Genomic DNA, 23,766 nt, shown 5'->3' on the forward strand with positions numbered 1-23,766 from the left:
ATTTGGCTCACTTTTTCAGGTCTTAACGATAGAAATTTGAAAATTCCTGCAGGCATGCTGCTCTAAAAGATCTGTGATCAATTGTATAAAGAAGCCTAAATAAAAAAAAAAATCCCCTTAATGTCTTCAAGTTACTTTGTGATGTACAAAGCAGTCAAACACATTGAAGTCAATGCCCTAGTTAAGGCAAAATAGATCCATATTTAATGCTTGCAGTTTTTTATGTAACTTGTCCTAGGGCTGAGGACCTGTGTTCTGAAGTATCCCTATGGATACTTCTTGAAGACTCTCCTGAAAAGAGTATATTCTGTTTGATGATTTTAAAACTGGAATAAAATGTAATGCATGATTCATGGCCCAGTGAAAACTACTGTACTTTCCACAAGGGGCATTTCAAATAATGACAGAAAAAATAACTTGAGATAAAAATCCTTATCATTTTTTGAGTTCTAATACAAAAACAGCAGACGTTTTTCTGTTGGAAATCTTTTGGCATACAATACTGGCATCTGATTTTTTAGATCAAATCAGTTTAGCCAAATTTCCATTTAAAACTATTTACTATACAGTATATCAAATGTACAGAAACTGCATCTATGTTATACATAACGGTAACGTAATCTTAAACTAACAGGGTTAACTTATTTATTGGTTTATTTATTTAAATATTTATTTTGGGTTTGTTTATTTAAATATGTTCTTTTTTATATATACTCAAACATTCTCCCAAGAAAACTCTGTTTGTACTGCATCCTGCAAAGTGCTTGTTCTGATTCTTGATTTCACTTTGACAACTCCACCTTCCTAAACATTCTGTCATTATTAGTTCCCATGTGTGTAATCTCAATTAAAAATGTATGTCCATTCTCAAAAGCCTCTTTCTGCTGGTAAGGGTCACAGTAACGTGGAATATAACCTGGACATAGAAAGACTACACCCTCTTAGGGACACTACTCCATCACAGGACACACCCACTGGGACAATTTGAAGACGCTAATTAATCTGGACAGCATGTCTTTGGGAAACACAGGGCGAAAACTGAAGCGCCTGGTATCAACCCAAGCAAGCATGAGAACAACAACAGAAGGTGTCACAGTCCTGGGTTGAAACTGGGATCTAAGAGCTGTAGCACCACTGTGCCAGAAATTATCATTACAATGGTTGAATGTCAACATATATTTTGGGATTTATAACTATAAGGTCTTCAACTAATAAATAACATTATTGTTGTTATTCCCAAATATAGCTTTTGCTCAAGAACAAAAATGGATAACAATAGGTAACAATTATTATGAATTATTCATAACTAGTAACTTTCATAAATTCATAACTTTCCATAGTGAAAATATGTGTTGCAAATCTTGTCACTGTTGTCCCGTGTATTTTTAGTGTTCCAAAAGTAGCTAATAATCAGGATGTTGCAGCAAGTCTAATATGGAGTAACAGCAATAATATGAAACTAATATGAACATCTCAGATATAAAGACAAACACTGCCTGACATTTAATAGCTCAGATTGAACAAGGCCTACTGACATATGAAAAACGAAATCCTTTAGCATCCTGTTTGTACTGCGGTAACTCCATCCCACACTTGAAAACACAACACTGTACTAATTTTATTCACAGTGCCTTGGATAGGCTGAGTGGACCAAATGACACCACCCCACTGTGGTAAGCTGAAAAAGTCCTAACCAGATAAAATGTCAATAGTACTTCCTTAGGAGGGCTAAATACTAGTTCAGTGGATACATTTTACTTTGCATATCTTCTTTGCAGGCTCTGCCAGCATTCAAACTCCTTCAGGCTGATCATTACAATTTTAAATAAAAATAAAAGTACTTTTGATAAAATAGAGACAACGTGTAAGTCTTTTTATCCATCGTCTTCGCTACAAAACTGTGGTGAAGTGTTCCAAAACAATTAAATAGAAGTATTTTAAATATATGAATTGGGTAGCAATACCACACACTACACCACCAAAGCACATTTGTCACGCGAGACTTTATTTTCCGTGTCTTTCGTGTTTGAGACCGGATTGGTTGCAGCTCGCAGGCCCTGTGCGTCGCTTCCGCATCCGGGGCTTCTGTCCCAGTGTTATCGCGTCAATTTCCTGTAGAAAGGAATGATGGCGGCTGGAAGCACTGAGCTCTTGCTTTTTTAATAACAGTGATCTTTGGGGTTTTGCCTGCACTTCCATGGGGCGACGGCGTATCGACCCCGTCAAGACGACCGTTATACACCCAAGGGATACTCCGAGGGCTTCCAGGGGGTCTTTTCGTTTTCTTAGGGACATAAGAACCCAGAGACCGCTAATGGTTTCTTTTTGACTCTTGGTTGCTGAACTAGTTGTTAACGTCCAGCGCTTTATTTTCCTTTTTTGTTTGATTTGTGAAAATGGCCCCCGTACAGATTGGTTCAGATGGCCAATTGGTGCCTGCCGGGGGTCCCACATCGGCTCTCCAACCTCCTCCTCCAGGGGCTCCCTCTGGGACTCCGGCCACACACGGGGTCCGACTGAGTGTGCTGATTGAGTTTCTCCTCCAGAGGACTTACCATGAAATCACCCTGCTGGCCGAGCTGTAAGTATTGACACCGCCGAGCCCTGCAACGGCTAGTTCATGAATTCAGTTGTAGATTGCACACGCCCTGATGTTGTCTCATTCATTTGTAATTCCACTCGCTAATAAGCAGGAATTGCTGCATGAAGTCAAAGTGCAGCTTCAGTGATGTATTAAGACAGGAGAGAGTTCGAGCTGATTTATTGCTTTTATTGTTTTCAGTATGTAATTGAAAACTAGGCTGAAAGCTTTTCACCTCTCTGTCGTCTTCACTTCTCCGGTGAAATAATATCTATATACTCAGTGCAGGGAGGGATGCTTATCTCTTTCTCTGTCTGGGTTTATTTGCTAGAAAAAACAAATGAAGAAAGTGCTAAAGTTGGTTAGTTTCTTTTAGGGTTATATACTCGGGGAAATATTTCAGTCTTTCTGTTCGTGCCGTATACCTGATGGCTTTGAATATCCCCTCATTTATGTCTTTAAGCGACGTGTTGGGCTCTTGAAGCCATTTAAATGGGATAGCATTAGACGGGTTGCCAGTAAGTTGTATAGATAAAGTTTGCATTTGGATTTCAGACTTTATATTTTCACTGAAAATATATTTTACACTGTTAAGTGTTAATACTTTGTGCAGAACAGCTCACAGTTAAACACATACATTTAAGGCAGAGCCTTATACACAAAAGTATTTAGGCAGGCACAGAAAAAGTGTAGCCCTCTACGCTGGAGTCCTGCAGGTACTGCGTGTGTGTCAATTGGCAACAGTTTAAGATCTGTAAAAGCATCTGAGCTCTGCTAATATAAATTCAGTAAGTAAGCACATGGGCTTCTCATAAGCTAACATTTGAGTGTTTTGATTTTCCTCTGGGTTTTTGGCCCGTGTGTTGCTGTATCTGTTTGTTCTGCAGCTGTAGGGTCATGACCTCTCTGCTCAAGACCTGTGTAGGGCACATTGTTAGCGCTCAGCTTTACTTGTGTGCCTGAAGTGTAGGTGAGGCATTTCTTCTCCAGTTCAGGTGGTCCTGTGTGAGAATGATGTAATGCAACTTGCCCAGATGCTATCACTTTGCCATTCAATGTATAGACCACAATTTAATGTGAGACTGGATTTTGTGATGTTCTTATGAAGAAGCATGGGTTGAAGTTCCAGAATTGCCTGTTTCTCTTTGAACATGCTGTAGTTTTCTGAGTCCTGTTGTGGAATAAATACATTTTAGTGACGGTGTGGACACAGCCTCTTTTAAATTGTATAATAAGCGCACCCCTGGAGTCTCAATAGAGGCCGAGGGAACTCCATTTGACAGTTTTAATATTAATTCCCTTAATGATGTTTGCACAGGATTTCTTTAAAGCTGTTCATTTAACCCTTGTTACGATCCCCATAAGAGGCTTACTGTCGTGGTATCTTGTGTTGCTTTTTGTGTTTCCTACGTATTTGAACAGGGCTTGTTTTAACTGATTTTTATACTCGTAGTATTGATAATGATTCCTGTTATGTCCTGGCATTCACACCATGACACTGTATACACATACAGCTAGAATTAAAACCTTTTATTTAAAATAAAACCCAAGAAATTGAAATCGTTTCTGCCACTTTTAGTAATGACATATGTTCCTGTTTCTTCCTCTTGGGGTTTTCCTTCTCACTCCCTTTGTGTATTTGGCCTTTTGGATTTCTTTGTAATTCTGCAGGTTTCTCTTGGCGTCTTTGTCCCACACAGTTGGTACTGGTTAGTCTGAGCGTTTCCACAGTAGATTTGGTGGCCAAATCTAGGCCTTTACTTCAGATGGCCTCCTGTGTTCTCAGCTGGAGGTTCCGAACTGCTGACAGGTTTTGAACCCCCAGCTGTGCGGTGTGTGCTATTTTGGCTTGCCTGTCCTGCTGCATTAGGACATCTCCTCGTGGTCTGTAGCGCCCCATGTGGGGAGGGGAGAGCCCTGGGTGTGCTGTGATCAGCCCCTGTCAGGTCCGCTCTGCAGGGCCGCTGATCGTGCCCTTTTCGCGACAGTGGGAGCTGGTGATGGACCTTGCTGCTTTGATGATGCTCGCTAATCAGTGTCCTGCCACACCCCTGGGGGTGTTTATTGCCGTGCCTTGGATCAGCAGACAGCCTGACAGCTCTTACTCGAGGGTCGTCCAGGGGTGTGTTAGGATAGAGGCTTGTAAGGGGAGGTTTTTGCATTGCAGTCAAGACCTGCAAAAGGAGCATGGTTTATCTTAAAATTTTATGAGAAGCACTTGTCTTCCCTATTACACAACACTTTAATCTATTGCATGGTTTTGTCTTTAGTTTCCTTACGTTAGCCTATGTGCATTTGGTCCAGTTTCGAAAAAGTGTCTCTGAGCCTTTTTTAAAGGCTCTACTTATCCAGTTGTATAGCTAGTGAAGTGTCTGTTGTCTAACCCCATTTCTAGTTTGGTCTTTTTCTAAGTTTATCTCTACCTCTCTTTGAGTGACTGCACAGTATTTAAGAATGCTGCTGTTCTCACTGTCATCCCATTTCTAAATCATTCAGAGCTACACCACAACATAAGGGTTTCTAAGCCAGGTATAATGTAAGTACTTAGGCTAGGCTACAAATGGGGGGAGCCCACCCAGCCTATTTGGTACACAGTAGTTAATTGATCCCATGGTTTTGCTCATCCTAGCTGTTTCTTGAAAGATGGCAGGAAAACAGCTTCCTTGAACATATGGAGGTCTTCAGGCAGGACTGTCTGGCTGGTGCAGCTGCACTCTTAGTCAGAGTGTCCTTGCCTATTGCACTGGCTTTGAAAGGTGCTGTTGCAGTCCAAACAGCTCTGGGCAATTCTTGGTTCTGTACTCTTAATGTTCTTTTTGTTTTTATAATTTCAGCCTTCCCAGGAAGACAGACATGGAACGGTAAGTTTCTGTTGGCGTTACGTTCAAATTAAAGGATTAGGAGTAGCGGAAAACAATCCCGGAAGTGTTTGATTAATGTGTACTGAATCGAGTACTCCGAGGCTTTTTTCAGGTTCCACCCAAAGTGAAGTATTGCGAGTAGTGAGCCTGTGGCCCTGACTCAGTCCCCTTCGGATGCTGATACAGTAATTCTGAACTGTGGCCTGATTTCATCTACAAGTTGGAGTCTGATTTTTGAGGTTTTGAGAAATAAAGTTTTGGTTGTCTGTTGTTGTTTCTTTGTGCACATTTTCTAGACTGTGCCCTTCAATCTATATAAGATAAATTTGCAAGAGTTTAAATGTCAGTTTCTTTCTGAGAAGCCTGTTAAGGAAGTGTTCCAGAGTTTTAAGAGTTTAAATGCTCTCGGCTGCTCTGCTTTCCCTTCTCAATAATCAGAGTTTGGGAATCTCATTCAGTTGTCAAAGGTGTCAGAAAAGGAGGCTGTCATTATTTCCCGGACAGCGTAAATGCATTTTTCCAGCATTTTGCTCGTGTCACAACGTGACAGAGTCCAAGCAAAGTGCCGCTCGTGATGTGGTGTCGTTTCTCTGGATCCGCCAGGAAAATCGAGATTGTGCAGTTTGCCAGCCGGACCCGGCAGCTCTTCGTCCGCCTGCTGGCTCTGGTGAAGTGGGCCAGCAACGCTGGGAAAGTGGAGAAGTGCGCGGTATGTTTCCTTTGCACTTGAAGTTTCTTGACCGGTCACCCTTCAGTTCAGGTAGAGAGCGCGAGTACAGCGGACTCATGGTAGTTAGGTTCCTGACATAGTGCGTATATCCGTAATCACGTATAATCAGAACGCCCCCTTCCCTTCAATAAGTAAAATCAATTGTAAGAATGGCCATATACAGTTTCTCATATTAGGAATTTGTCTTTTCGCATACTCCAACTTGCTCACAACTTGAGGCACACAGACAGGGAGAAAAGCTTGGGGTCAGAGCGCAGGGCCGGCCATTGTACAGCGCCCCTGGAGCAGCTGGGGTTAAGGGCCTTGCTCAGGGGCCCAATAGAGTAGGATTCCTCTGCCGGCCGCGGGATACGAACAAGAAATCTTCCAGCCACAGGCGCAGATCCTTAGCCACAGAGCCGCCACCACAGCGCCCGCGTAATAGCGTGTTAGTATGTATACGTGGTTTCAAGTATTGCAAAACCATTAATACGGCTTAACTTTTCTTGACTTGCCTTTTCCCCTTCATACTTATTTTATTTTTTGGTTTGCAAGCAATATTGAGATTCATGCATGATAAAGAAAGCACAGGTGTGCTATAGGCTCTGTAACTGGATCCCAATGTATAGCTCAGGTGGGTGCTACGCCAGATTTGAATTTGTGAAATTTCCAGCAATTTTGAATTTTCATTTACTGTTTGTATTTTTTTGTTGCTGAGCGCAAATACACAAATGTGTAAAAATCTTTAGCGTAAAACTTGAGTCTACTGTGTATGTGTGATGGAGGGGACCCCCTGAGATCTACACCAGCAGTACCACTGTTGTATGTGCTCAGTGATTGATTTCACTGCTCTCGGGGAACCCCTGTTCCAGATCTTCAGCCACAGTGGCCCGCTAGCTAGTGTCACTGTAGTAAAGAGACGCCATTACGATGTGGCTAACAGTGAGACTTGTCTCTCCTGGAACAGATGATCTCCAGTTTCCTAGACCAGCAGGCCTTCCTGTTTGTGGACACGGCAGATCGTTTGGCATCGTTGGCGAGGGATGCCCTCGTGCACGCCCGCCTGCCCAGCTTCGCCATCCCCTTCGCCATCGACGTGCTCACCACAGGGTCCTACCCCCGCCTGCCCACCTGCATCAGGGTAAGCAGCCCCAACACAGCCCAGCCACCGAGCTCTGCAGGCAGGCCTTCCTGTTCGCTCACAGTAGAGTCACACTTTCTAATTACTAAAACATACAGGATGGCAGTGACGTTGTAATGTGTCTCCAGAGGCATGTGCTTTTTGTGTTTGTGGCATTGTAGATTTGTCGCAAAGGAACTACACAAAGTGCTTTTTCAGAGTGGCCCAAGGACGGGTCTTCTGGACATTTCTTTGGCATTTTTATACATTCTTCTATTGGAGAAGTTGTATTAATATTGCTGCTGCCAAGGAGTAGTAAGACACTCAGTTTTGGGTTATCAAAGAGTTAACTCGGGCTGTACATTACCGACTGCTCGACGTCTGAACATAATTTTCTACATGGGGCTTTCACTTTCAAACAGGAGAAGATGGTTTGTGCTTAGCTTTTTTTTTAACAAATATTAATCCAGTTGTCCATGACAATCTGGTCTACAGAAAGCAGTAAGTAAAAATCCTGCCGTTTTTTAAAAAAGCACGCCTGTTGCCATCTCTGTGAGTCTGCTGGGAGTCGTGAACGAAGTGTTAATGCTCCGATGAAAGCGTTTAAGAGATTCAAAGCACAAGAAGCTGTTTGGATTGTTGGACGTGTGGTCTTCAACTTTTATTTCTGTACTGAGCAGCTTCACAGGCAGGTCTTTTACACAGACTGAGTCACTTGGGGAGCTCTGCCAAGAAAAACCCAGCATAATTTACCTTAATTACAGAGACTGCATTTCTGCAAGATCTGACAGCCATCTTTTCCTTTCATCACATCTTCCCGATATCAGCTCTGTCACTGCGCCGCGGTCTCCCAGCTCCATGGAGAGAGCACTTATAAATTAGAAATCCATCTGCATCACTGAACTTCACTACAGATTCATTTGATGCACATCATTTAGGCACAGTTTCATTTCTCTTCTGTTCTCTCGGTTCATCAAATAAAAAAAAAGTAATTGATAATATGTGACAGTCCGGGGATTAGGGCAGCTGTTCTGTTAATTATAATTAACTCTGCTGCCAGCGGTCCCAGAAACGAGAGTAAGCATCAAGAGTTTGACCGAGTTTTTTTTGAAAAGGCAACAACTCGGTCAATTCCAGTCTTAAGTCTGCAACCACTCACTCCCCTTCCTGCAAAATATAAATAGGCTTGCATCATATTTGCTTTTTTTTATAGCTAAATACCATATGACATTATTCTTTTTAATACCCTAATTTTGCAAAAATTAGGACGGCCAGCTTTTGATGTTTGTGCATCGTTTCTCTTCCTGCCTTTGAAGCGTTAAGTAGGAATGTTAAACCTTTAAAGAATCTTAATAGTTGTGCATATCTGATGCGGTTTTTCTACTTTTTGTTGCTAAACTTTTCTTTTTCACTGTAAGACGGACATGATTGCTACACAACCTGATTCATTAACCATATACTGTATGCAATCACGCCTGATATCGAAACATAAATAGCTACAAAGAGGAATAGCTCATTCAGCATGCATTTAGGCAGCAAGCAATTTAAATTGCAATCAAATGATGGAGAGAAAAAAGTTTGTTAGTGCAATTTGCTCAACACCACTTTTACCCTGTGTGTGGTGAAAACGGCCATATGAACTCAGTATTGCTGCTAGTAGTATTTGCTGACACAGGAGATTTAAAGGTGAGTAACTGAGGTAGTGATGAGCTCTGAAAGCTAACAGCCTTGTTTGTAAATATGAAAATGCTCCTCTCTACAGACCTAATTTTGAGTTGTCACTTTCCTGAGTCTAAAAACAGTCTAGCAGAGCTCTCATAGTTATCTTTAGAGCAGAGATGACATTTAGAGGCTACTTGGACTTCTGGTGCACCTCTGAATTCTGGCATCGGACACTTTTTTTTTTAAAGCTTTAAAGGTTGAGAATTTCCACCCACGTTTTGAAAAGTGACATTGGTATTCATAGGCCATAGGTATTCATTGGTATTCATGTGTCTATAAGTGTTTTTTTACTTTGCTTCTAAAGCTGCCAAGCCCTTCAGTGTATCCTTGGTGTATCCTTGAGTCTGATGTCTGCTTGCAGGATAAGATTATCCCCCCTGACCCCATCACCAAGGCAGAGAAGCAGGCCACCCTCAGTCAGCTCAACCAGATTCTGCGGCACAGGCTGGTCACCACAGATCTGCCACCCCAGCTGGCCAACCTCACTGTGGGTAAGCCCAGCCTCACCTTGAGACTGCTGTCGACCCTCTCACTTTGGACATTGAATTGGTGGTGAACGGGCAATAGCTTTGACTAGGTCAGGTTTTTTAACACCTTCCTTTGTCTCAGGAAGGCCTGCTGTGTTTCTGAAGGATCACCACTGCTTTTGCTTTGTTCCCTGGGAATGAAACTTGTATTTGTTGACTGCTCTTTATGTGATCTAGGCTAGAGAAAAAGAAACAACCTTGTAGTCCATTACCTTTATCTCTCTCTTTCTTTTTATTTCCGTCTGTCCTGAGATGCGAAGAATAAAAAGTCCATTCTTTCGTATGCTTAGTGACCACCAAGTAATGACAGCTCATATTTTTTTGCCTTAAGATGGCAGATTTTGACCAGTTTATTTTAAATGTTAGGACGCTTGTTAGAATAGGAGATCCTATCCATATGGTAAGATTTCTAAGTATGTTAGCACTGGGTACTCTGTGACACTGGTCCTTGTATCAGTGAATTTGCATTCCTCTCGACGTCTGTGCTGTGCAGCCAACGGGCGTGTCAAGTTCCGGGTGGAAGGGGAGTTCGAGGCCACGCTGACGGTCATGGGAGACGATCCAGACATACCCTGGCGGTTGCTCAAGCTGGAGATCCTAGTGGAAGACAAGGAGACGGGAGGTGAGCCGAACCGCTTGCAGCCAGAGGCCCAGGAGCGGGGATCTTGGCGTTTGTTGATACTCCGCTTCTGTTGTGATAATTTGAAAGGCAATATTCTGCCGGTACCACTGATGTCATCAGAATACTGTTTAAGCCTGTGGTTCAGTTCTTAAAGCATCCGCTAGAGCCCTTGTCCTACGAAGAGCAGATCGTGTGCATGATACGCTAATTGAGAGGAGTGTCCCATGAAATGGGGAGGAGGAACAGATAGACAAACCTGCACATGGGACCCCTAGAGTAGCATAGAAAATATATAACATAAAACAGCAAAACAAGTGACATCAAGTAGGAGCAAGACAGGAAAACACCAAGCACAGAGTGGAGTGTTCCCAAACATTGTCCTTAAATGACCTGCAGTGCCCGCGGTTGACTTCCATGCAAGAGGTTGGTTACGTTTTTTTTTTGCAATGGTTTTGGAAGTGCTGAGAGACACTTGGAACATTTTTTCATTGGGCATGCGTGTTTAAAAACAAAAACAGGAAAGTACCTGTCCTTGAGTGGCCAATTCAGTCCTGACTCTAATCCTATTAATAAACTGTGGAGAGTTGAAAATTGCTATTAAAAAGGCATCCCCAAGAAATTTAAGAGAATGTGAGCAAATCTACCAGGAAGAATGGGGGAAAAATTGCACCAGGCTGATGTACCCAAAAATACTAATTTGCTTCCGCCAAATATTGATTTCACAGGTTTGAATGGTTACATAATCAACATATTGTGGTCTTTTTCTCTTCAGTTTTTTTATGTTAACAGTAACTTATCTTACTTTCTGGAGATGAAAGATAGAGCATTCAGACTTCAGACTAAACTGAATAAAATAATTTTTAAAATGTGTATGCATCATATTGTACTTTCATAAAATTCAGACACTTCCTCAGGTGTCATATACCTTTTAGGATGAGATCACTTAATTGGCCGTATACAATTTCTTGTATTAGGAATTTCTTTTCTCATACCCAAACTTGCTCTCCATGAGACACACAGATAGGGAGAGAAGCTTGGATTCAGAGCACAGGGTCAGCCATTGAACAGCGCCCCTGGAGCAGTTGGGTTTAAGGGTCTTGCTCAGGGGCCCAACAGAGTAGGATTCCTCTGCCGCCCGCGGGATACAAAGCAGCAACCTTCCAGCCACAGGTGCAGATCCTTAGCCACAGTGCCACCGCACCGTAGGTCTTAAAGAAAAACCTGAAATGTTTTCTCAAAAAATATAGAACTAAAGTAGTTAAAAATGGTAAATGACCTTCTGAAGTAGAGCTATTGCATTTTCACGTGGTTGGTTGATACACTTCTGAACACTAAGGGATCATGGGATTTAAGGATATTCAGACTTTGTTTTTAGTCTCTGGCAGCCGTTATCCAGGACTGTTTGTCTGGATTTCAGCTTGGTCCCTTCAGCATCAAAGCTGCGCCAGAGCAGCTGTGGAATGATAATTGTTGTGAAAAGGGAAGTGCAGTGCAGCAGATATTTTCCAAACTTTCTTTGATCATCTTGCTCTTTAGAGTGTGTAGTGTAAACTGTAAACATGTCAATTCCATATGAGGAATTACAAAGGTTTTTTTAGGTACATTTATAAAACAACTCTTGATCCATGCACAGCAAAAAAGAGAAGTGTCTGTTGTGAGACAAAATGAAATAGGAATATTTTGGGGGATTTTAAAGAAATTTTGAGTAAAAGAAAACCTATATTAGTATTCTCTAGTCCTGGTCTTATGCTTACGTGCTGAATTCCTATCTTCTCTTTGCATTTTACAGTTTTTTTGTGATGTGCCTTTTCACTTTTTTTTTTAATGTGAAACGTCCTACCACTAAACTGTCTCTGAAAATACTGGATTTGGTGGCGAGCACCCACATGCATAGAAAGAGTGAAGGGAAAAATGAAAGAGTGAAGAAGATTTGTTTAGGTTAAGAATTATCTCATTTACTGTGTTTTTTACAGAAGGCAAAGGAAAAGCTTGCACATTGTTCCCATGTCCAAATGGGTTTTCTACATTTGCTACTGTTACTTCCTGCAGTCTAAAGGCAGTCTCTCTGGGTTAAATGTTGTGAGTAAATTCTCCCCCCAGATAAGATGGCATCCCATCTGGGGATTCTACAAACACATTGTGGATTTTAGCCCGGACACCAGGGTTAACATTACCTCTCTTAGAGTTAATAGTATGACATCTCAGTATAACATCTCATTGAAAGGCAACAGCTGAGTTCAGGTCAGACCAGGCTATAGGCTTTTAGCATGGCACGCAAAAACGCATTTCGTACCTCTTGGCAGCACATGAAGCCACACCTGCTGTTAAAATATAAATATAAAATATGTTAACATGGATCCTTGGCTCTGTGGCTAAGGATCTGCGCCTTTGGCTGGAAGGTTGCGGATTCTTATCCCGCGACCTGCAGAGGAATCCTACTCTGTTGGGCCCCAGAGCAAGACCTTTAACCCCAGCTGCTCCAGGGGTGCAGTATAAATGGCTGACCCTTGCGCTCTGACCCAAAACTTCTCTCCCTGTCTGTGTCTCATGGAGAGCAATTTGGGGTATGCGAAAAGACAAATTCCTAATGCAAGAAATTGTATATGGCCAATAAAGTGATCTTCTCTTATGCCATTGACATAAATACCAAGTTTCCCCAGGAACACAGCAGTCAAGTATGATCAGGAATGTGGTCGAACGCGAAACATGCAAATGAAAGGTTCTAACCAAAGTTCACGCAAGAATTTCCCGACATAAGAACAGCTGCAAATGAAAGGAGACAGTTCAGCACCTCCAGCCCACTTGGTGATCTTGCGTAACTTGGGAAAGGTGGTGATGTCTTCTATTATGATGAGGAAGTGGGATGTTCTTATGGACCTTTTTAGTACACATTTGGGGAAAGAGGATGTGTTCCTGCAAACGGTTTGCAGCTTAAAAGGTTTTGGTTTTCATTGGTCTTAGAAATTAAAAAAACCCATCTTAAAGCATTTCGATGCATTACATTTTTATTCACAGTGGTAATTCTTTTTTTATAAAATGGTGCATAATATTCTGTAGCCTACACCTTTCCTAAATGAAATCTGTGTGGAATTTCTTCCATGACTTGGATATTGATGAGAACTTTCCAAGAACAGTGCAATCAGGGTTTTAAAGCGCTACACCTGCCTTTAATGAAAAGTATCTGTCTTGTGGGATGATTATTTTAAAGGTAGCCCTTTAAAACCAGGTAACCCCCCCTCTCTCTCTCTCTCTCTCTCTCTCTCTCTCTCTCTCTCTCTCTCTCCAAGATGGCCGCGCTCTGGTCCACAGCATGCAGGTCAGCTTCATCCACGAGCTGGTGCAGTCCCGGCTGTTCGCTGACGAGAAGCCGCTGCAGGACATGTACAACTGTTTGCGTATCCTTTTTGACTCCTGACCAAGGCGCACTTGAACTGCGGCGAGCTGGGTTTTAACCTTTTCAGGTTCAGAACGTGAATGTTATTGGCTTTCAGCAGCGGTTGAAATGTCTGTACGCAAGGGGACTACACAGCATCCACCCTTCCCAGCAATTCAATCAATACGATCTGGTTGCGATATTGTTGCGATCTTGTTGCACTGCCTGATTTTAGGCTTCTGCCTTTCCGTTTTTTCCAATTTTAGAAACCTAGAAATGCTTTTTGTCCCCCGCTTGCTGAACAACATCACTGTTTGAAGAATGGCTGACGTTGGTAGTACTCTTGTGACTGCACAGACCATAATAAGTCCACGTCCAATACCAGTGTAGCAAAATAAGAGTTTGGATTAGAGCTACTCAGGTTGTGTGAAACCAGCCCTTAATGGTGTTTCTGCTCTGGCCTGCACTGATTACCCGTGTCACACTGATGCTGAACACACTGTTAATGTCTCCTGGCAATATCCGTGCTTAATTGATATTTTCTGGAAATGTTTCCAGATCTCAAAAATCAATCAGAATTGCACTGTAGCACACAGTAATTTGCAAAAGCAGTCAAACATTATGTGATGGTTTAGTCTTTGTGAACTTTGATTCTGTGTCATTATCGTGAAGCGGTCTTAGTTTGGTGATGCGACTGCAGTTTTAAAGGTTTCAATGTTTTATGACCAGTTATGAGTTTTTTTTTCCCCCCTCAGGCCTGATCTGTAATCAGCTTGCATTTGCCAGCTTCTCTCAGCATTTTCTAAACTAGCAGTGGTGGTGGTCTGTGATTTTTTTTTTTATTGCACCATTTTAGGGAAGTAGTCCTGATGTGAACATGATGAATTGAGCGTCATCTTGCAAGTGAAACTGTAATCTTGATTTCTTTTTCTTTGCTGGCAAATGAATACTGAAAATGTGGGGAAAGCACATTGCATGATCATGAGCATCATGTCACAGTGTTGCTTTTTGTTTAAAGTGTCGTACTTGAGGCACCTGCTGTCTCGCTGTGAATGCTTAAACTACCTGCAGCTTGGTGCTCAGAAACCTTATCAGATTATTAGCATAACACAGGAAAGCGAAACAGTGGGTGAACCCCCATCAAGGCAGAGAATACTTCAAACTAAACTCTTCAGCTGGCTGATCTGATCTGTCTCGTTTCATAGTTCTGTGGCAGTGCTTGTCATTGTCACATGATTCTTAGCGTTGCTCAGTATTACGGTATGGTCTGTTTTTGTGTGTTAAAAATTAAAGATGTGATTTGGTGGCTTAAAGAACGGACCATTTATCCATTTCACCATTCTAATCAATAATCAAAAGATGGTGTTCTTTAATCCTACCCCCTTACACAATCCACACCTCTCCTCATTTATACTGGGTCCCATGCCATCTTGACATGGAGATATGTGAAACTCAATAAAAAGAGCCAAAACAAACTCAATGTCCCCTTTATCTCATTTTCAACCTTTGTTTTATTTTTTTTCTGGGGGAAACAGGACTTTGCCGTAGGGATTTGCTTGTCCCATGAAATGGCAGGGTGACGCCTGCTGAGATGCGTGTGTTCTAATTCAGGGGCTGTGCAAGCTCAGCTCTTATTAAAGGCTAAATGATAAAGGCTAATAAATGTTACCAGTTTTCTGCCTGGAGTGGTTAGGCCAGCTCAAATAAGAGTAGCCAGTGCACACAGGGCAGCGTCTGCCGAGAGACTCCTTGACTGAGCAACCTCAGATTCCTTTTGCCTGTCGCTGCAGCTGGAGGTGCTGCACTCCCAGACCCTGATGCTGATCCGTGAGCGCTGGGGCGACCTCGTCCAAGTTGAGCGCTACATCCCCGCAAAGTGCCTCACCCTTGCCGTGTGGAAGTAAGGCCTTAACTCCTTGTGCTCTCAGCCCTTTTCATATTCCTCTTGATCTGCAGGAAAAAAGGTTCATAGCAAGTGTTTTTAAATGTGTTAATACCAGGGGCTGGCACTGTGCATCTTGGATACTCCAAAGGATTAAAGACTTTCAGCCTTGCAGGCTTATTGGGACCTGAAAGAGTAATGTCAGGAATGGAAATGAGACATTCATTGTAGTTCGGTTTGTATGAACAGCAGGCTCCCATCCAGATTGTACCATTGAAGCAGGAAAATAAGCCACATACAGTAAATGATTTTCCGGTGGGTAGCTGCGTCAGCATGCGTAGGCTGCAAAGGAAGAAGTAAAAGGTTTATTCCATGCTGAAAAGAGAAGAAAGAAAACAACGTTTCGGCCTTAGAGCCTTCTTTATTTTGATTATTATGTTATTTTCGCTATCACTGTTTGCTAAAAATAATACGTTTGAAATATCCAGTATCTGGTACTGACTTAAACAATATCTGATATTCAGAAAATAAATTGTGAAGAAGGAATCAAACTGATCCTTTAGTAAAGGAGAACCAAACTACAAGCTCTTTGTGTCGCTTTTGTTTCACACTTGAGGCTCATGCCTGTGTTTAAGATTAATTGCTGCGGACCACAGTGACCCTGTTCACCCGTGCTGGTCTCCCTGCTTCCAGCCAGCAGGTCCTGGGCAGGAAGACGGGTACTGCATCAGTCCACAAGGTGCACATCAAGATTGACGAGACGGACGGCTCCAAGCCCTTACAGATCTCCCACGAGCCTCTGCTTCCAGCCTGCGACTCCAAACTCATGGAGCGAGCCATGAAGGTAAATGACACGTCTCTCGCTGAAGCCCCTTTCCCTTGAGGCCACTGGGCACAGACTGGAGAAGCAAGTTTTGTTCCCAGGTTTTATTTTTCCCTGAGCCCCTGGTTGCCAGAACCTGTCTTCTAAATCTAAGCATTGGTGGTACAATACTACTGAAATGGTCTCTGCCGCATGTACTGTTAAAGTCTTAGTAGTTCCTAAATAGTTAAGATTTTTGAATGAGCATCTTTGGAATTTTCCAGGCAGTGTGATAGCAGTCTGTGTTTGTGATATGTGGTCTCTGGTCCTGTAGATAAAAAGACAAGTTTCCATGCTCTCCCACCACTCTTAGTGAAACATTAATCCTGTTATCATTATCATTGTCTTCCTATTTTAGCCCCCTTTGTAAAGTATTTTTCTTTCATGGAGACCATCCCACAAAGGACCTGTCCCTTCAGGCTTGGTGTTGTCTAAAAGTCCTGGGGCTGTGTGTGACTTCTGTTTCTTGCTCCCGCAGATTGATCATCTATCTGTGGAAAAGTTGCTGATAGACAGTGTTCATGCCCGCTCTCATCAAAAATTGCAGGAACTCAAAGCCATTCTTAAGAACTACAACCCCAGCGATAATTGTAAGTGTCACTCCCAGTCCATCCCGAGATTGGTCTGTTTCTGTTATCTCCTATGTAATCATTGGAATGGAGGCTGTACATTTGAGAAAGTAACCATAAGAAGGCAGTTGGGAGTAAATATTAACTCATTGTCCTCCTCTATGCATTATGAAGGTTAAAAAGATGGCCAAAATGCATGCTGTGAGAGGGAGATGTCCAATTCAAATGTGTTTTATAGTGTATACAGTGCACTAATTCATATAGATTACTGTGAAAATCTGCACATACCCCAGATATGGTTTGTATAATTGTTAGATATTGCTGTCATTTATAAAATCTTGTTTTGTTGGCTGCAATGGATCAACCCTGTATACGTGTTAAGGGTTTACACGAAAGAATAGGTAGGACCGAAAACCTGTTGCAATGTGTCATGTAATAATTGATCTGTTAACTCTTCCCTTCTTTGTCCATTCAGCTTTCATAGAAACTGCTCTTCCCACGCTGGTCATCCCAATTCTGGAGCCCTGCGGCCGTTCCGAGTGTCTCCACATATTCGTTGACTTGCATTCCGGAACATTCCAGCCGATGCTTTACGGAACCGGTAGGGAGCGGAATGAAGGACTGCCTTGGAATCATTAGCTCTCCTGAGGCAAACCTTGGTCATTAGCTTTATTTTGAAGTAAAACGTCCTAATGTTATAGCAAATACAGCCAGATAGTAATGTGATTTTTCCTAAAAGAGGTTCTTTAGAGCAAACCCTCAGATGGACTAATGGGGAAAGGTTATCTGTTATTGCAAAATGTTCGTTAAGTCACGAATGACGTTTCTCAACCCAAAACACTATTATCTGAGAAGATATATACTTTTTATATATGTACTTTATGGATCGTTTGCCTTATTGCAGTCAACACAGTCACTGATAGTTTTTCCTGTACCATTATCATTAATATACAAGCTCTTTATTTCATATGTCATAAATATATTGTTAAAATTCACTAAAGCATTCAAAACACAAACCCCCATAGTAAGCAATTTATTGTGGGGAAAGTCCAGTATTTCTAACTTTTTAGATTCCCTGTTAGCAGGATTTGTTAGTTAAATCAGAAGTCTAGTTAAACCTAGGTTATACCACACTTCATTGTTAATACTTTTTGTCTAAGGGAAATAAGAATTGCTTTTCAAAGCTGTGTGCAGTTCCACTTAAGAATAAAGAGTTATTTCACGAGATGGGGCCATTCGTCTTTAGGCCTTTTGATGCTTAGTACATAATTGATCAGAGGAACTGATCCAGATGTTCCTTGAGAGAAACCAAGGTACCAGCTTCAGTAACATGGCTAGACTCCTCGTTCCATACTCCCACAAGCCTTTGTGTAAAGACGTGTCCTGTTCTCAGTTTATATAGGTTCAGTATAGACAGTCTCTGCAAACCTTAATATTTTCATCCTAGCAGACCAGGGCCCTTTGGAGACTGCTAAAGGATGAAAAACGGAGTTTAGAAAGTGTAGTGTTCTTGGATACTATTAAAAAGATGCAAGTTCCTGAAGGCCAGCTGTAGCCCATGAATTTTCGGGCAGAGGCCTTTCAATTGAGCGAAATCCAGCCAGTGAAAGCGGCTGTTACCGTGGCTTTGTTGTGCTCCTTGCAGATCAGTCAACACTGGACGAAATGGAGAAGTCCATCAACGACGACATGAAGCGTATCATCCCTTGGCTTCAGCAGCTCAAGTAAGATCTCCTCAGGCTCAGTAGACTGCTGTTAAACTCTAGAGTGAGGTACTTCACCTGTGCTACTTCAGTAACTACGCCCAGCTGTGCAAATGGGGATGAAATGTATGTGGCATTGGATAAAAGCACCAGCCAAGTTTGCGACAGGGGCAAACCCCGAAACTTGACGGAAATCACTCCTGTGTAATGCTAGTGTTTCTTCCTCCCCAGTTATCACTGCTTAGACAGCAATTTAGCAGTCTTAATAACTAAATTTATTTATAAATTTATAAAAAAATCTAATAAAACATTTACCTAATTATAAATGTACCTCTGTTAACAGTATTTCCTTACTATAGCAAGAAGTACATAGCTTTAACTTTCCTGTGAAACATGGTAAAGTGTCAAAGATTGCCTCAGGTCCTGCTTGCACTTGGTGAAAATGATAGTTCAGGAATCCTTTCAAAGATGGATGAAGAAAAAAAAATATGGCCCCAGCTGTCCTACATACAATAACGCACAAAAAAAAGTCTTGGCCTGGAATGCCATTTAATCTGCCATTGGTATTTATTAAACTCCTGTAAGTGGCAGTAAGAAAACAGCATGAAAATATTTTCATTCATTTAAAATTCTGTTGTGTGACCAAACAACATTCAATACCTGTAAGGTCTGTGCTATAGTGCTAATGACAAAGAAGGAAATGATGAAGAAGTTTGAGGAGCTTATGCTATCTGCGCGATAGGCATTGGAACAGAATCAACTTCAGCCATGGAGCTAGTGTATGACGTTTAAAAAAAAAAACAGTTGCTGGAGACATTAGAAGATTTGGGTTGGAGATTGGGGTTTAAGCCAGAACCATCAGCATCTGCAGTGAATATAAAGAGGACCCAATCCCCGTTTTGGAACGGGGGTCCTCGTGATAAAAAATAAATGCCTGAAACATCCGAATTCCCCGAAAGCTTTAATTTCTGCCAGCATAAATTTCTATTGACTCTTGCAATGGATAGTGAAGCCTAGACGTGCACAGCCAGCAGCCCTCCTTTTGAGCAAGGTGACTTCCTGCACAAATGCTGAGTTTCTCCGTCGATGTGAAATGGCTGAATAGCATCCCTGAGGATTGGAAGGGCCCACTCCGGCAGAGCCTGCACGTTATGAATGTGGTAGTTCAGCCGCTGTATATAAGCGGGTTTGAACAGGACTGGGATGCCTGCAGCAGTGCCTCCTGGGCAGGTTGCTCTCTGGGTACGATGGCTGTGTTTTAACCCATTCTCTGGTGCTCGTGCGCAGGTTCTGGCTGGGGGAGCAGCGCTGCAGGCAGTCCGTCAAACACCTGCCCACCGTGTGCTCCAAAACCCTGCATCTCTCCAACGCCGCCTCCCATCCGGCCGGCAGCCTCTCCAAACACCGCCTCTTCATCCGACTCACGCGCCTCCCGCAGTACTACATCGTAAGTGCACCTCCTGCCCTCCGGCGCCGGCACTGGGCACAGCCCATGGGATCGTTACTTAAACAGAAAAGCCGTACTGAAAAGCCAGGCCCTGAAAACATCTTGACTGTTTACTGGAAAACGTCATTTAGTGTGCTCTGCAGAGTGTGTTACTCCTGTCTATGAAATATGAGCAACTTACAGAGGATTGTGCTACAGTGTTGTAGAGCTGCCCCTACAGCCAAGCGGTGCTTAATCCTGATCTGCTCTATAGCTGTTGCTGCAGGAATGAGGAATAATATTTTAGGCCTGTGGTCAAGTGTTTCATGCTTGTGTTGATCAAGAGGTGGCAGAGGGGAACCACATCAGCCTGGGGGATTCAAAGTAACAGGCAGAGGCCATGCCGAAAAGTGCGAAGAAGCAAACGCGCGGCCATTCAGGGTTGCCTGTCTGCTCCCGTTGTTTCGCGCCTCGTTCTGACTTCCTGCTGGCGCTTTCCGCCTTCTCTCTCCAAGCCGAGAGTTTCACCCCCGTGTTGGTCTGAACCGTGACCGCGTTAGCCCCAGCCCACCTGCTCTTCTCCTTCTCCTGCCGCTGTGAAGGTGGCGGAGATGTTCGACGTCCCTGGCTGCCCCACGGAGCTGGAGTACAAGTACTACTTCCTGTCGGTGACCATGCTGGAGGGGGACGAGGGCCCCCCAAGCGCCCAGCTGCTGCAGCAGTTCAAGCCCAACCTGGAGGAGCTGGTCCTGGATGCCACACCAGGACGGGGGGCCAAGTCGGGGACAAAAAGGAAGGTAGGCGACTACACCACAGAGCTCACGCTTCACCTCACGCAGGTCACAAAGCATATGGTGGATGTAGTATAGGTGTTACAGACTGTGAGCCGTGGCGTAGTTTTTCTTCGGCTTTTATCTTGATCTGGAGTGAATTGGGAGAGGTAAATTGCGTAGTATTGCAAACTGACTCTCGCACAAGATTTTATGTAGTATAGTTCCAGTGCAAGTAAAATAGAATTAGTGCAAAACAAGATAGGGTGATAACTCCTCATTCATGGATTTGTTCATTTTGCAAATAGCACCACATACACCTAAATGCTGTTGGCACGTGAAAATCTGTGAAGAGTTGTTTTGTTTAGGGTTCTGGACTGGAGTAGGGTTCAGCTTTCATAGGCACAGAGATGTACCCTCGAGCAAGTTGTTTTAATCGGATTACTCCAGGAAAGCCAGCTGTGTAAGTGGGTGCCATGATTTGAATGTAAAAGTTGGTAAAAGCATTGGTTAAACTAATAATGATGATCATAATAAATGAATTAATTATCTGTGGGTTATTTTTTCTGTGTGGTTGAAGTATGTAATACATTGAATTCTTTTCTGTAGTATCTCTAAATTCTTGAGTATTACAGGCAGGTACAGTATACCCGGATTTGTTTTGATGTGGTTTGCTGAGATAGATATTGTTGGCACTTAGGGTTTTAAATGAAAATGAGCCATGTGAAGTCTTTTGTTTTTGAAGAGGTGCAGAGAGTCATGCTAAAATGAGTGCACTTGCGTCTGTGGCTCACAGCAGGAGATCTCCACATGGCTGCCTGCTCGGCACATTGATCCCACTGGGGAGGGGTTCTCCCGTCACAGAGCTGCGTCACAGTGTGGAAACAGTGGTGTTTATCTGCTGCTCCTCTGCTAGAATATGAAGGATGCTTAACTGTACAAGATTGGGCCTGGAGCATTTTTTTCTGTCTTAGAAAAAATATGCATTTGTGCTCACTTCTGCAGGTTGGAATGAGCAGGCTTTAACTGCAGGTACATTTGAATACTTTATACTTAAAAGGTTTTAATGAAATTCCACCCCACATGTTTTATTTATGGAGACAAGCTAAATGAACTGAACCTTTTAGTCTTGAACAGAAACTACAAGAGGACCTGCTTCAAGTACTCAAAATCTCCCAAAGGCACTGAAACTCTTGTCCTTGTGAACAACTTTAAAGTGAACAGTGATGAGGCCACAAGTGAGAGCTACGTGAAAGTGAATTTGAAACGTGAACAAGTGGCACCTATACAGAGTTCTGGGGGTTCAGAGCAAGCTACTTGGCTGTGCTGAAGCTGGGACCTTGATTTCTGCTGGATGAGATCCTTGGATCAATTAGCTCCTAACTTGACCAAACAAGTTAGGAACTCATCAGGGTCATCTCTTGTTTGTAACTTTAATGTCCTTTAAACACATTAAAATGTGGCTAAAATGCACGTGTTGCAAAACAGTCACAATTGTTTCTGAAAATCTGTTCATAAAACCCTTGTATTTATGCATAGATAGACAAGTAGACAAACATACGTAAAATGTGCTGTAATACAACCAGGTGCAGCAGCTGTGCAGAATGCCCAAGCTGCCTTGTTCGATGTCAGAATGCTCTGTGGTTTCTGTTCATCCTTGATTGCTGTTCTGTGTGATACAGGAAATCTGCTGTTCAGTTGGTTTGAGCTAGATATAACACGCCAGAGAGCTCTGACTGCAGGGCTGGGTCTGAGCCTTTTCAGAGCACGCTGCAAGCGCTTGCCCATCAGGCGGTTGAGGCTGCAACAACTGCCAGAAGGGTAGTTCCTTTAAATCTTTTCGTTCCCAGCCTCGTTGTCATTTCACCCTTGTCACGCTTACTATTTGCGATGAGATAAAGAAATGAGAAATAAGGCGGTAACCCTTATCTTCAATTTGCGTTGACTCTTGCAGTTATCTGGGGATCAGGGCGCCATTGAGCCCAAGAAACCCAAGCGGGCGGGAGAGATGTGTGCGTTCAACAAGGTTCTGGCCCACCTTGTAGCCATGTGCGACACCAACATGCCCTTCATCGGACTCCGCTGTGAGGTGAGGGATCCGCCTGGCCACCGCCTGCAGCAGTGAGGCTGTCTGCTCTTATTGCAGACACCAGCGGGGCTTTTCATTCCTGTGGGCCATGCTTATCACAGTTGCAGAGAGCGAAAGTCCAGACATTCGCTGGACACAGAGGAGCGATTCATGTTGTTTATTTTGGCTGATGTAGTATGTTTTAGTTGATCTGTGTTATTTTAATTGACTTAAAGCCAATGCATTAGTACTTTAGCTGTCATATAAGGGAGAGTTACTTATGCCTTTTAACCACACATGCTATATACTGTAGTATGTTATGCAATGGTATAAGGGTGCACTTGGTTATATTTTAATTTGGCTATTTGTGACAGTTTTTTGCACTGAACCCTTGCGAACGTTGAGACCCTTCTGTATTTTATGTTTTCAGAGAAATAAGCTTGTGGCTCTTTTTTATCTTTTTCAGACACGCCTTTTCTTTAATTTGTAACCCTTAAGAGTCATCTTCCATGTTTTTGAAGACTTAATCCTAATTTATTTTACTCATTTTATTTCATACCGCCTTACAAGGGCTTCAGCTGTAGAGAGTCCGGGAAGCTCCGTCTTGAGACAGTATTGAAATTTGATATTTTCCATGTAATGTTTGCAAAACAGGCTGTACTAATTAAAAATTTGCAGACCTCTCTTCATAACTTTTAGGGTGGAGGAATTGGGGGCTGTACATTTCCCAAGGCCTTAATTTTAAGTATTGGCTGTGAGCGCAGCTTCTGAGCTCGTCCTTGCCTTTCTCTTCCAGCTATCCACCATGGAGATTCCTCACCAGGGAGTGCAGGTTGAAGGGGATGGCTGCAGTCATGCCATTCGCATTCTGAAGTAGGTACTTCCTGTGGAAAAGGGGTCTGTTGTGGCCCAGCTAGTGCGAAGCTGCTTATTGATGCCTGTTTGATTCTTCAGGGTGTGTTATTTAGAGG

The 23,766-nt window shown here is 42.8% G+C and overlaps 1 protein-coding gene across 1 annotated transcript in view; it reads left to right on the forward strand.

Annotated features, from left to right (window-relative positions):
- Positions 1 to 2,103: 2,103 nt before the first annotated feature.
- Positions 2,104 to 23,766, forward strand: part of med14 (mediator complex subunit 14) — a 39,651-nt gene continuing 17,988 nt past the window's right edge. Inside the window, exons 1-16 of the mRNA XM_006638892.3 lie at positions 2,104 to 2,581; positions 5,416 to 5,442; positions 6,046 to 6,151; positions 7,119 to 7,292; positions 9,355 to 9,484; positions 10,014 to 10,142; positions 13,430 to 13,537; positions 15,283 to 15,415; positions 16,091 to 16,241; positions 16,738 to 16,849; positions 17,304 to 17,429; positions 18,474 to 18,552; positions 19,819 to 19,978; positions 20,560 to 20,754; positions 22,682 to 22,816; positions 23,592 to 23,668. Coding sequence (XP_006638955.1) covers positions 2,397 to 2,581; positions 5,416 to 5,442; positions 6,046 to 6,151; positions 7,119 to 7,292; positions 9,355 to 9,484; positions 10,014 to 10,142; positions 13,430 to 13,537; positions 15,283 to 15,415; positions 16,091 to 16,241; positions 16,738 to 16,849; positions 17,304 to 17,429; positions 18,474 to 18,552; positions 19,819 to 19,978; positions 20,560 to 20,754; positions 22,682 to 22,816; positions 23,592 to 23,668 — 2,027 coding nt within the window. The 5' untranslated portion in view covers positions 2,104 to 2,396. The remainder of the gene's footprint in view (positions 2,582 to 5,415; positions 5,443 to 6,045; positions 6,152 to 7,118; positions 7,293 to 9,354; positions 9,485 to 10,013; positions 10,143 to 13,429; positions 13,538 to 15,282; positions 15,416 to 16,090; positions 16,242 to 16,737; positions 16,850 to 17,303; positions 17,430 to 18,473; positions 18,553 to 19,818; positions 19,979 to 20,559; positions 20,755 to 22,681; positions 22,817 to 23,591; positions 23,669 to 23,766) is intronic.

This window comes from Lepisosteus oculatus, chromosome 15 (assembly GCF_040954835.1).
Source record: "Lepisosteus oculatus isolate fLepOcu1 chromosome 15, fLepOcu1.hap2, whole genome shotgun sequence".
Taxonomy (NCBI): domain Eukaryota; kingdom Metazoa; phylum Chordata; class Actinopteri; order Semionotiformes; family Lepisosteidae; genus Lepisosteus; species Lepisosteus oculatus.